At 36.1% G+C, this 18,406-nt stretch overlaps 1 protein-coding gene across 1 annotated transcript; it reads right to left on the bottom strand.

Moving 5' to 3' along the window:
• Positions 1-11,600: 11,600 nt before the first annotated feature.
• LOC107090423 (dynein light chain 2, cytoplasmic) lies at positions 11,601-18,003 on the bottom strand. Its single transcript, XM_015383795.1, has 3 exons — positions 17,842-18,003; positions 17,241-17,387; positions 11,601-13,344 (listed from the first exon to the last, which is right to left on the bottom strand). Exons 2-3 carry the CDS (start codon positions 17,370-17,372, stop codon positions 13,207-13,209), a joined length of 270 nt encoding a protein of 89 aa, XP_015239281.1. The 5' UTR covers positions 17,373-17,387; positions 17,842-18,003; the 3' UTR covers positions 11,601-13,206.
• Positions 18,004-18,406: the final 403 nt, after the last annotated feature.

Raw genomic sequence — 18,406 nt, 5'->3', positions numbered from 1 at the left:
TAAACAGACAAGACAAAAAAGAGAAAAAAAAATACAGCAAAACAGTAAACAAGTACAACAAAAAAAAAAAAAAAAAACAAGACAAAACAGTGTCAGCAAACTGAAGAACTGATAAGAGAATAATTATATTATTATTATATTAATAGAGCATATTAAAGCACGAGGCAGAGTCAGAGAGGACAACAAATAATTCTGTAGACATTGTATCGAGCTTTTTTTTTTATTATTTCTGCATTATAATCTGTAATTCCAGTGATGTGAAATAGGCACTTCCTGTTGCCTGTTGTCAGGGGTGACTCGTCAAATTGGTGCTCCACTGATAATGGCTTTTCATACTTGTTATGCATGTGCTCAATTGTGAGAAGCCCTACTTAGAGTTTATTAAACTAACTCACAGCAGCTTTTATGAAACAGAAAACTCAGTTTCCAACATTAGGCTAAACCGTTTCAGAGTGGAGGATTTGAGTCTGACTTTGTTAAACCTGCATTTTGAAACAGGCATCAGATTAAAATTCTGTTTACTCAATCTGGACAAATAAATGCTGTTTGTAAAGACACAATTTAGAGTCAAAATATGCAGAGCAGTGTGACTATTGAGTTGAATTTAGTCAGGTAAATTATTCTGTTCACCAACGTTATAACTTAACCCCATGATTGTATTAACAAATCAGCAAAAAACTAAATGAAATACATCTCTGGCTTTAATTTGGTTTCAAATAAGGCTTGCTGAAGTCATTTCAGCATCTTTCATATGTACAGATATATAAGGAGGTGAAAAGCTTTGAGCTGCAGGACCAGATCTGACTGAGAAAAATAACATTTTGTTTTTGCTCCAGTAAACGTGTCTTCTTAGTGCTGCATATTTTCCTAATAATTTTATTAAGAAGTGATTAAATAACTAATTGTTATCTAAATAAATTAATTCTCAAAATGAATGAGCAATCTTGGGGCTAGATTGCTCATTCAATGCTGCACTATTTTTAATTGATAAGACACTAAAAATTACAACAAACACAATTATAATAATAAAAACAACAGCAGCAACAATAATAATTATATTAATAATAAAAACAATAACTCTTATATTTTAAATTACTTAAATACTTGGTTTCCTGATACATAAAAAATTACTCAGTAACATTTTCAGAATATATTTAAAATATAAGAAGGAAGATAAAGTTGGCTCTTTAAATTATATGATTAAAGAGTTAATGATATAATCAGAAAGAAATGTCAATTGTTGCATAATCTATAACTGATGTATTAATTTCAGTTATGTTGTACCTATTCCTCATGCCTTATTGATATGAGGGCAAACTTTTGAAGTTTGTAAAAACAAAAAAAGTAATCAATAACTCAAAATGGAGAATTACAGCTAATTAAAAATACACAATTAAAATTATATTTCAAAACGCAAATAATTTTTTTTCTCCCAGGCGTTTATAGAATAGATTCCATATTTTTTTTATTGAATGGGACTAAACAGCTGTTAATTTATTGAGGGATTCATGTGTTGTTTATGATCATTATGAGACAGATAGAGATGTATTTAAAGTAACAGAATAAAAATAAATCAGTTTCCTTATTTTCATCAGGATTCCTATGATAGTTGAGTAAAACTAAGAAGACTGGCACAAAATAAGTGCTTAAAGTCCCCCCCTCCACCGCGGCCTCCTAACCACCACCAGACCTCCTGTGGACTCTGGCCTGCCGTCGCCACGCTCCTCTGCTCATCCCTAAAATTAATTCATCCGCACATCTCTGTCCAAAGAACACCACATTAACCCTGACCACACGAGGCATCCTGATGGAAAAAATGTTCCTCTCTGGCATCCCACTGAAACATCAGGTTGACCTTTCCACCCGTGAATCTCTCCTTTTGCTTTTTTTTCCTTCTCATCCCTCCATTCAAGTTCCCAAGATTGAAATGAATCTCTCTAAATGTTAACCCACCCGAAAAAAAATTCTTGCAAAAGTTATTGCTGTACATCTAATTTAGATGTATCCCACCATAAACATTAAAGCTGTTGCTATCCAGTTGTGATGAAGACTTTTTCTAATGGTTCACGCCACACTGGCTGCTTTCTGGAGGACAGAGGAACTGTAATTGAGGGCCATTAGCTGTTACCCACGGCTAGTCAAGCAGGGTTAGTTTGGAGATTGAGACATGGTGACTGAGCAGTCCCACCACCTGGATCAGTGTCCCCTACCTGTGTGACTTCCTCATCCCCTCAACCTCCCTGATCTTCATCAGCCAAGCTCTCCACAAACCTTGAGTCAGGGCCAACAAAACTCAACTGCAATCACATAAAAGTCCTTTTTATAACGGCTTTAAAACTCTGTCAGAGCAATCTAAACCCCATCACTTAACTCGCTGACCTGTGCCTCTTTGTTGCAAGACAGAATTTGCTCCAGTTACCCTTCAATTATTGCAGCCTTATCAGCAGCAGAGGGAAACACTTTTTATGTATTTCATTACAACTTAAAATCTCCTCTGTCTCTAAACCTATTTTATTTATTTTTTTTGCACAACGTTGGTCAGGATGTGATTTTGTATTATATATTTTTATAAAAACAAATTAGCTAAACCACATGGAGAAAAAACAGTCAATCTAAACCATAAACTAAACTGAGGTAATTTAAACTTAAGTACAATGTCTCATATTTGCTCATTAATACACAACTGAATAGATCAAGCTAAGTTAGTAAAGATCAGATTGTTTTACAGCTGAATTAATGTGAAAATAAGAATATAAGGTCAAAGTCCAATTTAAGAACTCTGAAAAAAGCTTAATTATATAAAAAAAAATATAATATGAATCAAGGTGAACAAAACCTAAAGAGGAGCAAATTGAACTTTCTAAACTACCGTTAAGATATTCTGACACATACATGACCCACCTGCAAAAATAAACTGGATTCATATTTATTTTATTTGCCTTTTTTCTTTTATTAAGATCAATTAAACAGTGAAAAGATAACTTAAAGCTAATAAGCATTGGCTGATAAAATTAAATGATATAAAATCTCTATTTGTATTTATTATTTTTATGATCCAATTATTCTTGATTTGAAGATTATAATGGTTTCATTTAAGAGTGCAGAATGCCTCTGCAGCCACAGTTGGAGGAGCTCAGGTTTCACAGTTGGTCTCATAAAGAACCGCTTTGCTTTATTGCCCCATTGCCCAATGTCACATGCTTTGAGTACTGGGATATGATTTTGAGATAAGGCAAGAAAGTACTGAAGCAAAAACATTCTCCTTCTGGCTTTCTGACCATTCCTCTACCTGTCCAAGTGAAAGACCGGATTATGCTGAATATAATGTAAAGGAAAGAAAAAGCCCTACTCCGTCAAAATAATCATGCAAAAGCTTGTCATTGATTCCAATGCCTTTTTGCAGACATCCAATGCATTTTTTATTTTTATTTTTAAGATCTCAAGTCATTCTGAATCATCAAGATGCCCTTATATATGCAGGTTTTATAAATCATATTTTCATGATAAGCTGATTACCTTACCCTTGACAGCAGCTCAAAGCGAAGGCAGTAAAGGAGCGGATTACGAGGTGATGGTCCATAAAGGGTTTGGCTTAGATAAGATGGTTTTTGTGAGGAATGGCAACTGCAGGTCAGGGAAAAATATGGTCTTCTGGGTCAAAGCCCCATCCCCCCGGACACGTAGGAGGCCAACTCCAGAACCTCTCAGCATGTATTCACAGTTCTTCATGCAAGTGTTAGTAATAAAGTAGGGTTTAATCAGGGCCAAACTTCTTATGGTGTTTGCTATTGTGACAATATAGACAAGGTCATAAAAGTGTTGCGGCCCATGAAAGGCACCAATTCAACCTTTGACCTGCACCTCAGTCTGTTAGGATGACTGCCAAATTACATATATATATATATATATATATATATATATATATATATATATATATATATATATATATGTGTTTGTGTGTGTGTGTGTGTATATTATGTCTTAAAATGATCCAAGTGCTTTTGTCCAGGGAAGTGATCCTTTATTGAACTCTGCTGGGCTTATAGCCACTCTGACTAACTTAATGTCGGCATTTTTACGCCTGCAGCTACAATGAAATTCCTCCTTGCTGAGGTCCACCTTTCTAATCTTCAGAATGACCCTGTTAATGAGCCTAATAGCATATGAGCGATACCACACCTGAGTGAAACCATGCGGGGGGTGACTGCTCCAGCAACTTCCCGTAATGCAATGCAAACTTTCAGGGCCATTGTCTATCTGGGGGAAACCATTAGAACAAACTGCACTCAGGTGCAGCAAAGCAGACCGGGCATGATCATTTATGAACCAGATCACCTTTAAGTGTTCTTTTCTCTAAGGACAAAATGTAGATTGTGCATTGTACATGTTTGGTAATATCCTTTCAGGTTTTATTTAATCAATTTATGCTAGAATCATCATCAGTCAGTTATTATTTAATGCTTATGTCTACAGCATAGATACACCACTACTATCATGCATATTGTTCATTTGAGTTATTTAGTGGATGGTTGCAATCAGGGACATAAAAGGTAAAACATAAAAGGCTTGGTTGCCCTCTTGTGGTCAATGTATGTAATTTCAAAAGCAGAAAATAGCAATTAGAGCTGCAAGATTGCAGCTTTTTATATCTGAAGCCTGAAATATTTCCCCCTCTTCATTACAGATTCCTCAAGCTCAGCTGGACTGGATTGAAAGCTTTCATAATTCATTTTCAAGTTTTATCTTATTCTCCAAGGTGTATGTTGATGGTTGATATCATGCTGGGGGTTCAACCTCCACCTATGCCTCAAATCTTGCAGCTTCCAACAGCTCCATTCATTTTCTCATTGTCTGTCTTTGCTTCTGTGGTTTAAAAGCATCTTAACAGCATGTCACCACCATGTTACATTTCAGGAAGGTTTGCTGGGAAATCCATGCATGTCTGTCACTTCCAAAGCTCTGTAATGTACAGTTGTAAATAGTTATGCCATCATATGTGGCTGATAAGAAGCTTCCTGTAATTGATTGTGTAACATTCTCGCAGATGTATGGAAAAAGGGGGTTATATCAAAAGATCACTGGTGGCGACGTGTGTTTCTGTCTAATTTATTGTATTTTAGGCTACAAATCATATGGTCTAAATCCCATTTAGATCTATGGAAATTTGTACAACAGCTGTGCAATATTCTTATGGTACGGCCTTATTGTAAGGCTTGACTGACAGTACTTTTCAGAACACCATTCTCTTTGTATCCGAAGAGATCCTGTGCTGTGAAGATAAGTGGATAGCTGTTTCTTTCCTCGACATAGCTATAGGCTTCGCTTTTACTCTAACTGCATGTGCGCTCTTTTATTCTTTGACATAAAATTGGCTCTGAGCTCTTCTGCCTAACTGGTTCTCTCCTAGAAAGCGCCATCTGTGGAACTAGTTTACATTACCTTTTGTATGTCTGCTTCTGTCTCCTTGAATCTCCAGTTGTCCGTGTTGGAGGTTTTCTTCCTGTTAAAAGGGAGTTTTCCTATCCACTGTCACTACATGCATGCTTGGTGTGAGGGGTTGCAAAAGAGTCAATGACCAAATGAAAGCAAAAATCGTCTCGGCAAGCTCATCCAAGTGGAGCGTGTCCTGCAAGTCAATGACTTAATGCAATCAGCTGGTTTTCCTGGATAGAAACCTTTATCCAATCTGACTGAATAAATCTGATTAATGATTTGATTAAATTGTCTCTGTAAAGTGTTTTGAGGTGACATATGTTATGAATTGGTGCTGTATAAATAACCTGAATTGAATTGAAACTGAATTCATTCAAAATTCTGATGCAGAGCCGCAGATCGAAAACAGCACTGCTTCTTTCCTTCACCCTTTTTCAAAAACAGAATTGCGTCCTTTGACATTTTGACAACTCAAATGCGAATTTTGCAACTTCAATCAAAATCAATCACAAGTGTAGAGGGTCATATTTTGCATCTGCAAAGATTGTCATGCAACACCGCATCCACAATGAATTCTCACAAACAATACAAAACAGATACTTCAACCTACACACAAAATCATGGCCCTTACACCCAGTTGGTGCAATCATAACACAAGCATGCCACATTTCTTTTTGTTTTTTTCTTAACATCCCTCATGCGACTGTGGAGCCTGAGTCATGTGCCTCCCTGTTATGCCGGTGTTAAGTCCACCCACTGGTCATCTAGCAGTCTATGAGGCATCTGCAGAGCACAAACATCCACTGCATCAATGAGAGCTTCATGCTGGACTAAAGAAGATATTTTAAGGCTGCTTTGTTCACACTATGTGTTTAGATGTACTGCAGATGAAGAGGAGTTGCACAAGGAGGTTTATAAGCAGAGGGATAAAATATTATTCATAATAACAGGATCCTTTTATGATTAGATATCATAAAAATCCAGTGACATAATAGTTAGACTTGCTTCTGCTCTAATGAATTTTTAAGAAAAGCTCAAATTTTCTCAGCTTTTACAACTAAAATATTTTAACTAACCTCATTCTGACATTAAATGATCAAAATCACTGTTGTTTCTGAGCAAATGTATCTTTAATTTGACATTAGGGAGGGTTGGTCTCAGCTCCCAGTCAGTTATCAGTCTACATGTGAATGCATTGTGGCCATAAATTACAGCTCTGTGTGGGAAGATGGGCGAAGGCAGCCAGAGGCTATGAAAGAGAACGCGGGCAGGTATGTGGGGGACGGAGGTGTTAATGGGAAAAAATAAAGAGCACAATGCAGTGCTGTGAGTTTGTCAAAGAAGCAGACAGGCTTCTGATGCATTTCTGCCAAAAAAAAAAAGGCCGACTTGTCTGTGAGGCAGCGAGGTAAGCTTTAATTCATTGTTCATTTTCATTCCTCTCTTACCAAACTGAGGCTCAACTCAAGCTTTTAAGCAGGGCATCACCAGAACTCCTCTGCTGCATACATATTCTAAACAGGGGTAAAATTCAAGCTCAAATATACATACTTTTTTTTTTTTTACCTTTTTATTATTGATAAGCAAACCACATAAAAATGCAAATATAAAAAAAAGAATTGGGCTGGTTAAAATAAAACATGCAGAAAACACTAAAGGGAAAGTTAGGTAAATATTTTTTTTTCTATCAGAATTTATATTTGAAGCTCAAAATGTCCAATAAAACTCTAAACGGGTTTAAAAAACAACATACACAGCTAAAAACGTGAATTTATAGAGCAGAAAATTCCCCACTAGTGTTCCCTTTACAGTTTCTATGTGGATCATGTTTGCTCTCTCACAAAACATTTATTTTAAAATGGTAAATAAATTAATACATGTTTGCAATCTGTTTGTAATTACATGTAATAACAATTGCTTACAAAAAAAAGAAAGAAAAACTGTAAAGATCAGTGTAAAATCTTTCCTTGTTTTAAATCAATCCCTGCTCATTATAGCTAACAGCTTTTTTCCATGCCCCAACTGGTATTTTGATTACTTTTTGTTCTGATGAACTTTGAGTCTGCAAAGATGTAGGGCCTCCTTGCAACATTAGGCTCATTATTCTAATTTGTTTAGCTACCTCCACATCATCCCGATCAGATTCAGGTCACTGCCCTCGCTGGGGTCGCCCCAAAACATGAACCTCAACTCAGAAGAATCATGTTGGCAAATGAAAAGATTACATCAAACCTGAATATCAAATATGAACAATTAAATGATCCATGAACTGATGGGACAAAAGTGTGTTGCCTTAAATCTAGCATAAACTAACAGCATTTTTAGATAGAAAACATGGTAGTAGTGTGGCTGCATATAGACGCTGACTTTCTACAACTGAAGGGAACAGGAGTTCTGTTCTCTAGGCCCGATAGTTTTAGATCTCCAGCACACATTTTATTAGAAAATTCAGGTTCACGTCTGAATATCAATAAAAATATTAAATAATGTAGTTTTTTAGAGTGGTCTAGTCAAAGTCCAGAATAAAATCTGACTGAGAGGGTGCTGAATGACTTTAAGCAGGACAGTCATGCTGGAAAAGCTCTACTATGGCTGTTCTAGAGCTATGCTGCAGAGTCTGTCCAAATGATTTCACAGTGATTTAAAGAGAGTTATCTTAAAAAATTTGATTGTAATGAAAAAAGTAAGAGAGCTGGAGAAGCCCAGGATGGGTTGAATTACATTTTTATATTAATAAATTAAACCACCATATTTTCAAACATTCATTTTATATCTGCTACTTGGAAGAGTGTGCCTTTTTTATGTAATGTACTGTTTATATATGGAAATTTCATGAAATTTTTATTCCTCTGAGTGGTTTATGTCCAAGAACACCTCTTGTTTCAAACTTTGTAATATGAGAAAATTATAGGGGTGAAAGAGGCTAAGCACTCCAGTTAACCCTGATAGTATCTCATTTCATCCACTTTGACCTCAGTCTGTCTCTAGAAATTATTCATTAATCCCCTTTAATTTGTCTGCTTTCTCAGCTCTACTGACTCTGTGAACTCATTTCAAAATGCTCCCCGACAGTATCCAAACTAACGCTAAAGTACCAACATGCTTCTGATTTGTTATTTTAATAAAAAATATTGAAACAATTATTTTCTTATTCTCTGCTGTTGTTATTGTGGGTCAAATATCTCCAATTGAATCAGCAGCTTTTGCATGTCCTTTGCTTTTCTTTGCATTTACACGGTTCTGTCACATACACATTCTGTCCTCGATCAGATCAAGGGGTTAGTTTCAGCACCTAACCTCTGATTTTTGTGCACACATGAATCCTGCATGCACAGGTTACCATGCCAACCAAAGCTCCACCATTGAATGTAGACTATGCATATTGCTGCAATTAGCTGTGTAGGAAGTGAACACAACTGCTGCAGTTTGTGCTGCAATACCTGGGGAGCAAAACGATTAAAAGACTAAAAGAGTTCAACATATTTCTGCATTTAATACCCCCAAGACTCTGAAGTTATATAATTTTAAGGCTGACATGTTGCCCACCACATTAGTGTTATGTTATTCTTTAAAAGGTAATTTAAGGAGGAAATATCTATTATATCAAAAATGTAAAATATTTTTCAAGTTATTTTGTATTATATTTGGAGGTAAAATAAACGTTGAGTCACTGTTCAGCCAAAGGCCATCTTACAAATGAGTCAAAAACGGCCAAATGTCCACATATTTCACACATATGGGTAAACAGCACAGCTCTACAGTGCGTGATGTCACAGCTACATGACTACTAACTGAACATTTGACACATGTTGCCTCCTCCACAATACCTTTAACATTTAGGAATTGTGTCTATTAGGTTTTTGTCTTACTAGACTCCCTATTAATGTAATAATTATACAACAACACTAAAGGTGTGTCATTATCGTTATCTGATACACCAATGTCCTTATCAGCATCCTGCAATGGCCTAATAGAGAAATAAAATACTCTTGAACATTTTCCCCCCAATGAGTTCAACATTCCTCGTCAGACTTTGATGGATCGTATCCAGTTGCACTAAAAAAAAAAAAATGTAAGTATTTAACAGATGGTAAAAGGTCAATTAAATTCTCCCTAAGTATTACACAGTACAAACATGTTTTCACAAAATCAACATGAAATCTAAAAGAATAAAAATATTTTCTTAACTTTAATTCACCCATCGTTGTAATGGTGAGGGAAATTATTGGCTAATTCTAGCAAAAAGATTTTTTGTCAGTTTATTTACTTTGGCTTACTGATAGAAACAAAACAAAAAAAGCAATGATTGCTGTGAAACGGATGTTAATATTACTCCTCTTCCCTTTCAGTATATTTTAAGGAAGTACTTGTTCTGGTACTGGAATGCATAGCAAGTGTTAACATCTATGAAGCACAGAAATGTCAAACTACTTTCAAGTTGAATTCTTATAGGACTGTTGATTTATTATTTTCTACAGACAGACAATAAAACATTATATTGCAGTAAGACAATTTATAAATAGCTTGTATTTCAACAAGAATTCTATGTTAATTTAGCTAGCTAGCTACATAGCTTGTAGATGCATGTTTAGATTCAGGTAAATATGTTTATACTTACAAATTCTTACAAGTTTCCAAAATTTGCAGTTTTACAAGTAATCAATACCTGATTAACAAGTTAGCATGAAAACAAGCAATTAGGCTTAAGAGTTCCTATTTCTTGATCTATCTCTATAGTTATGCTGCTATAGGCTTAGACTTCTGGAGGACATAGGGACCCCTATTTCACCATTTTGATTCTTTCCATCTCTATTGTTCCACTCTGCAGAATCTGTTAGTTTAGTCTCTAACGTTATGCTCTCTCTGCCTTTTCTCATAGTAGCTTTGCCTCATTTGTTCCTGTTTGGCTGTGACACCATCCTGGAGAGAAATATCAGCTGTCCAGCTGCCATCAACACCTTTGTTTCTAGATGTTGGAGCTTGGCCTGTTTTTTTAGTGTCCTGTTTCTCTGACTGTGACTGGCTGGATGTGCTCCCTTCATCCTCTGACATGGGAGTTGGCTCCATGCTAGTCTGCCTGGCTGGGTGTTTCCTGGACGGGGCACCTTTTATAGTTGCCTTTTGTATCTCTGCTTCTGCCTCCTTGAACCCCAGTCGGCCTCGGCAAATGGCCGCTCACACTCAGCGTGGTTCTGCTGGAGGTTTCTTCCTGTTGAAAGGGAGTTTTTTTCTCTCTCCACTGTCGCTACAAGCATGCTTAGTGTGAGTCAATGCAATCAACTGGTTTTCCTTAGATAGAAAACTTTGAATCAATTTGACTGTATGATCTGGTGAATCGTAAAGTGCCTTGAGATGACGTGTTGCGAATTGGCGCTATATAAAAAAAACTTAATTGAATTTTAACAGATATTACAGTGACATAAGCATTTTTCTATATAATACAAAGGGAACGTTTTTCAATATTTGAAAGATTTTACTCGGTTTAAACAAGAGTATTTCACCCTAGTTGGGTGGATTACCTTTTATGCTTCAGTCAAATGTTTTAATGATTTATTTAAAAAAAAAAATAGTTCAAGCATTAATGTTCAATAAATACATAATACACAGACTTAACTTTATTGATAAATAGGTTGGCTAGGTACCAATGTCTGAATTGCTTAAGATGCATATATAGGTTCTAAAAAAAACAAAAGTGAATTCCCAAATTTAAAATGCATTTAAATGAAACATCAGCATCTTTTAAATCATTATAATAGCTCATATTTTCTCTAAATATCGGTTTCACAAGAAAGCTTATCACTCATTTTTAAGTCAACTAATCAATTAGCTTGGACACAAGTGAAGTCTTGATGCTATTAAAACAATTAAGAGTATGATGCTTTTGTTTTAACTATTCTTTCTTCCGATATCAAAGTCACATCCTAGATTATCTCACTTTCATAAAGAACCATTAACATAGCTAATTAGCATAGGAAATGTAATAAAAAAAGATTTTTAAATGAGATTCTTTGAAAAAAAATGGCCATTTGTCAATTTACAATTGTAAAGGTAGAAATGTTTTTTCTATTATTTGACACATAAAATAGGTTATTTTTGTCTACTATTAACTATGGTCATTATTTCAAGCATAAAGACGGGCAATGACAAATTAAAAGTCAACAATGTAGTAAGTCAACAATGAGTTTTTTTATTTTATCCGGTTTATACAGTTTTGGTTCTGTAGCAACCTACTGGATAAATCTAATGAAGTGCAATTGTACTCAAGCCAGTTACAGTTTAGAGCAATGACAGGCACAAGTTTTGTGCAAATTTAACAGCATTGGAACGGCTCCTACACAGACATCGCAAAGAATACATGCCAGAGGAAAACAACGCTAAATCAGTTTACATTGACAACAATTAGGAAGACGTCCCATGACAACAAAATCAATCCAAGCTAAGAGTCGATAAACATTTCACCCACAACTGACAAATGGGGAGACAATAACTCAGTAAACATTCAGTCTTTATGCACAGCAAGAAATGTGTTGTGTTATCCGCCCCCACAGACCAAAACCCTCCAATCTGTCCAATCCCAAAAATCCTCAATTCAAAAATTGTGCATTGCCTTTTTCTAAAAAAACAAAACAAATGAAACTTACATTAAAAAAATAAAAACCAAATGTTTTAAAAGAAATTGTAACAGATTATCCTCTCAGTTGTTCTTCTGTTAAGGACACAACACTTAAAATGCTTGGTCTGGCAAAACACTGGCGACCAAAAACTAAAACTTAAGGTGCTGCAAGTTTCAAAGTATCACAAGTCACAAGAGAAAACACAACCATCTGCAACACAAAGATGGTGGCAGCCTTGTTAAGTTTGAGCTTCATCTAATCCTGCTATATTAGCAATTACTGGGACAAGAACCGTTACAGCGATGTCCAAGACTGAAAGCTAAAAATGTTAATTATTTGCCTTCAAGACGAGATTTACTTTGAATTCTGATGCAAGAAAATGAAATGTGAGCAATAAACCTTCAAACATGCAGTAACACAGGATCATAAATAAATCTAGGTAGGAGAACCACGACAACCAGTCTGTAGTCTTCTAAGACGGATATTACAGGCTAAGGTCTGTTTGTGCGAGCCCTAAATGCTCTATCCTTCACAGTGAGTTTACGATTTGACAAACTAAACCTTTCTAGAAACGCCTACACGCACTTGCGCCTCTTCCAGAGTGTAAAGTGTGTTCGGCAATGTGACATCTTTTCTGAACGCGGCTGCTAAGTTTCACCCTCAGCTAGAGGTTTAACAAATTAAAGAAACACATAAGAGGATTTGTATCTCGTTTGGTCAGGGTGACAGATTTTCCAACAAATCAGTAACTGAAAAGATTTTTTCCCACCTTGGTCAACTTTCCCTACGATGATCTTAAGATGAATGGTCGTGCACAAGGTTTGTCGTTACTATCTAATAAGGTCTGGCAATGTCTCATGAAGGAAAGCAGATGAACCACTACATTCTAGAGCTTTCCTTTATTATACAATCAAGGGCCACATTGAAATCTTTCACAACCTAGAATCAACAAAAACTACTTCAGTTGCATTCAAATGGCAACTATCGAAAAGTAAACTTACTGTAACATACATATTATATAAGTGTATAGTCCATGCAGTGGCGCACGGCAGATTTTGCATCGTTATGGTATGTCATAAGTGTATGGGAGACATCAGCCACCAGTGCATTTCCAATTTAGGTTTCAGGGAGGAAAAACTCCTCGACACTCATCGGAAACTCAGCCAGACTTGAAGAGCAAAATGGCCACTTGGCCCAAGTAAAAGTAGATAAAATGCTTTGTCTCGTGAGTGACGTAGCTGCCAAAGTTCCTCCCAACGATGCAGTGCCAGGTTGGGTTGTACTTCTTGTCAAACTCCTAAAAAACACAGACAAGAGGAAAGGATTATTGGCCATTATCTTTAATGCTAAAAACACTAGCATTTATTAAGAGCAAGGCATGCTTTGTTTACTATTAATGTAAACTTTTTAATCTTTGCATTAAATCCCTTTTTCATTTAAAGCCAAATTTCCGACAAACTAATAGGTAAGTCGTCAAATATTTAACTTTTTACAACACAGACATTTTTGCTTTTCTTCCCGTTTTACATTCATATCAAACATAGAATAAAAAGCATTAGAATAAAAACCTTTACAGGAATTAGCTGTTTCTGATAACTGACAATTAGTCTTTGAATTATTTAAATTTTTTACCATTAAAGGCCAGTTGAGCTCATGCCATAGCAGCTCCCCTTTAGTCAACTGCAGGCTTTAATTACTTCCACCAATGATTCTGTCCATTGTCCACTAGCACCATGTTTGACTCTTGGTATGAGGATTTCTTTTATTTTAAATCGGGTGAATTGGGGGAACAGCTTCTTGTTAATCGCTGGAATATTCTCGTGAATGTTAACTTTAACTTGTTAAAGTAAGTCTTCAATGCTTTTCATATTGCTCTGGGTTAATTGTTTGACAAACTTTATAAGCAGACGTCGGTAATAACTAGTTACATTTACTCTGTTACGTTTACTTAAAGGTATAGTGACGGATGTGGTTTTTCTTGGTGGATCATCTAAATAAGTGGTCCTCCTAATTGTCAGTCACTCTGTTGATTTGTTTACGTAATGCCGTCTTATGTGCTCATCCCCATTTTCACTTACTGGTTTTAAAAAAATTGCAAATCTTCTTTTGGGAAGTAAGCTTGCATTAGCAATGCAAACAGCAACTTTTAAACAGCGTGCACAAGGAGAAATGGGCTCATGCACGCTCTCGCACTCGTTTAATATATGCGTTCCCTCTCAGGAACAGATACAGGATTGTGCATGTGCATCTTTTTTTGAAAGTGGAGATTGCGGGTCTCCTCAAAAATTTGCAAAAAAAAAATCCTCCACTATACCTTTAAGAAACTTTGAGAAAATTTTTTATTTTTTTGTTTTACAGCACTGCGCTCTTCTTTTTTACTTGAGCAAAAATCTGATCAGTACTCTTGAATAAATTTATGGCTACTCCATCCATAGTGAGTAACTTCACTCAATGAAAACAAGCTTGAAGTATACAAATATATTTATTGGTTAAATATTATTTCCCATTTGCTGATTCTGTCATGTCATTTCAAAATTGAGTGAAAATACTGTTAACAGTGTACCATAATTTAATGCATTCTTACTTACTGTAAGTATTGTTTTTATGCGTTTTTTGAACTCAAAACATTCATTTTGAATAGTGTTTATTCAACCAAAATATTTACTGTATAATTACTGTGATATGTGAAATTTGTTTTTTGTTTTTTTATGAATAACTAATAAATATTTTGTTCAATTTTACATCATTTTGTAAAATATGAATTCTGATCATAGCTTCTTTACCAAATACTTTTTACTCCTCAGTAATTTCTTTAAAAGTTACTTTTTGCTTTTACTTGAGTATAAAATTTGCTGAAGTAGTTCTACTCTTACTTGAGTAACATTTTTGCGTACTACAACCACTGTTTATAAGACTTTTGGAGTGATTTTGGTTGGGTGAACAATGATGGGAAAATTGTTACTCATTTTATGAATTTGTGCTTTTGTTTCTCAGCTGTTCTGAGATCTTTTGATAGGAACATTGTGCTGCTTTTTTGAGACGCGTTTCTCTACTTCATGTTGTCAGGCAAGTTCTACTTAGGTGATGTCGCTATACTTGAGGCCTGGCGGCCATAGACATGAATAGGTAGATGCCTCTTAGGGTGCTGGCTTAAACATTAGTGTCACCGCCATATTGAATATGGCAGAGAGGAGCTACCGGGAGAGATCGTCGATCAGGACAGATGGTGGAAATGGACCAATACGTTTTATAATATAATCAAGATATGCTGGGAGTGGATATAAAAGGCTAGAATGAAAAAAAAAATACATATTTTTATCCTATATAAATAAAATTATTTAAAAAATACTTTATTTTTTTGTGATAACATCCTTTCATCCTGCTCATCACAATGTGAATCTCACAGGAAAACCAGAAAACAAGAAAAAAATATTTTCTAGACACTAGAGTAAACTACTCAACTCTTTTTTTACTCTGTATCTTTCCAAAAAATAAATCTTTAGGAATGCAATGGAATTCGGGTATTAAAAAAGAATATGTGCCATATTCTTTTTTATGGAATAAAGGTACAAAATTATTAATATTAAAAGGAAAAAAGTCAGGAGAACAAAATAAAAATATAATGAGACAAAGGGGATACCATTGCAAAACAAAAACAATATAGATATATTGTGAGAATTAAGTGGTAATATTGGGAAAAACCATCATGGGAATAAAGTCAGAACATCAGTCATACAGTCCTTTGAAGAACAAGTTCAAAGTCCTTTAAAATAATGAAGTAAACAAAAGAAATAATCTGAACATAACTTAGCATCCATGCACACCAGCAATTTAATTCAAAATGCAAGATGAAATGTGCATCAGCATTGGAGCATTAGTGTTACAGGCCGCTGCCAGAGTCTGACAGTCCAAATGAGTGACGGTCACCAAACACACAGGTAACCTTAGACAAGACTAATTAGACCGGAATCTGATAAGAGCTAAAACTTCAAGTATGTATAACTTATACCAGGCACGCCCAAAGTCGGTCCTCAAGGGCTACTTGATCCGTACTGGAAGCACGAGCCGTACCATCAGCTCATTTTTTCTGAGAAAATAAATTCCTTAAAATCCTTTATGTTGCATCATTCGTCTGTGGCCAATCTGAAATGCAATCCTACACTACTTCCGAGAGCTAACTTTTTCGATTTTCGTCTTTTTGAGTTTTATGTTTTCCTTTCGTGTTAACATTATGGTGTATAGTTCGTAACCTAAAGAAAAAAAAAACAACCAAAATGCATATAAACATAGTTTAATCATATTTTGCCAGACTGCTCTGAGCATGTCTGATGATGACGTCAGACAAGAAGTTTAATGGAGAAAATGTAAAAAGACTCAAAATTGTCCCAGAAAAGTCATAAAACATTTTTTAAAGATGTGCATCAGAATTCTTTAGTGAGTTAATGATAGAAATAATAAATTTTAGTACCATAAATACATTATTTATTGAAACCCGGATGTACATCTGGTAGCGTATGCACAAATGAGCCGATGGTACGGATCCTGCTTTAGGGACGAATCGGGTAGGGACACCACTGTCCTGCAGGTTTTAGAGGTTTCTCTGCTTTAGCACAGCTGATTCTGATGATTGCAGTTCAGTAAAAGCCTGTTAATCAGCTATCAATGAAAATCAGCTGTGCTGAAGCAGGAAAATTTCTAAAACCAGGTTGCCTGACTTATATATAAAAAAGCCACATATTAGGGCAATTAAAGACAAAACTATCAATAAAAAAAAGATTTTTTTAAATTAGTTTACAGATAAAGGACATACATCCATCAATTCCCTGCTGACCAGTGGAGCAGATAGCCCAGCTAATTAACCACTTAGATGGTTGGATGCTCCAGTTACTGCCTGATAACACCATAGCTCTACTTCTAATCTTAACACTGGCACCCTGTGGTGCTCATTCTGGATGTACCAGCTCCATCCAAGCTGAAATCGAATCACATAAACACTCTGCTGATCTGCATGTGGACCAGATTATGACCAAATTGGATTTAAGAGAACAAACTGTTTTGGGCCAGGGAGCAGATTTAGACCTTTGCTGAGTTTTTTAACCAAAGTGATTTAAATATTTTTAAACTTTTTGCACTTTGTTGATGATGATGGAATGATTGTATTCCACATAAACCTGACTTCCATTCCTGGCTCACCTTTTTGATGTAGGCAGCTATGTCCTTCTCTATGTTGTACTTCTCCATGGCCTGGGTGGCACAGTCCACTGCGTCCTGCTGCATGTCCTCCGACATGTCCGCGTTCTTGATCACTGCTTTTCTGTCAGTCATGGTTCAGGCTGCTTGCTGGGGAAGAAACAGGGAAACTGACTCTACACGTGGTGGAGATGTGGATGGGGATGGGGTCCCTACACGCCGGGGCCAAATCCTCCCTATTTCCAACGCAGAAAGCCTCTCTGTGCGGCGGCTTTGATCGCTTCAATGAAAACATTTACCTGGACTCTGTGCTTCTACGTCACATCATCTCCAAACTGCGGGATTAGTTTTGCATACATTTGCTGTGAAACTTGATACAGGTGGAGTTAAATTACTTCGCTATAAATACATTTGCGTCAAAATTGAAAGAAATACGGATAACAGTTTAGTTAATATTCTTGGGTGACACACATTTGGGGAAAAAGGGGAGATTAAATATGCAAATAAACACTCAACATGCAATAAGATGTACAGTACAGAAGATGATCACATAAAGATGCCAAACATTGAAGTGAATCTTCTAGATGAGGGCGGCGCAACTCACCTTTTCCTGCGCCTCTGATGGAGGAAAAAAAAGGATCCTTGTGTTGGAAATGTTTATTTTAAAGAGTCGGTGTTGGAAGGTTGAGATGATGCTGCTGCTAATTGTTTTTTTTTTTTTTTAAGATTTACACAATAAGCGTTGAAGGTAGGTTGGCTCTGCGCTGCGCTGCTCCCCGCCCCATCTGCTGCATGGCGAGCGCTGCCATTGGCTGCGGCGCTGCTTCCAAACGCGGCGCGAGCGTTTTTCTCCAGCTCCTCTCTGTCTGCATCTTATTTCATCCCATAATGCATCATTCACAGCATACGACAGCGACTGGAAGATGAAGTGGAAAGTGGACCGCGCTTGGCTAGGAGGATGTCGTTTGGCCTGCAGCGCAGCTGGGGCCCTTTGAACGCGCCTCTAAATGTTAGTGCGCCACATTTCCTTGATTTGAAGAGCATGCATATTTATTAAACTAACTGGAAAACACTGCCACACACAGAACCAGGATACAACTATACATCCTAAGATGTTTGACTGTTCACAACTGCTTATTATAAAGTATTAAATTATCCTGATATTTACT

This window comes from Cyprinodon variegatus, unplaced genomic scaffold (genome assembly GCF_000732505.1).
Source record: "Cyprinodon variegatus isolate N-32 unplaced genomic scaffold, C_variegatus-1.0 Scaffold14, whole genome shotgun sequence".
Lineage (NCBI taxonomy): Eukaryota > Metazoa > Chordata > Actinopteri > Cyprinodontiformes > Cyprinodontidae > Cyprinodon > Cyprinodon variegatus.
This window is presented reverse-complemented; position numbering and strand designations above follow the sequence as displayed.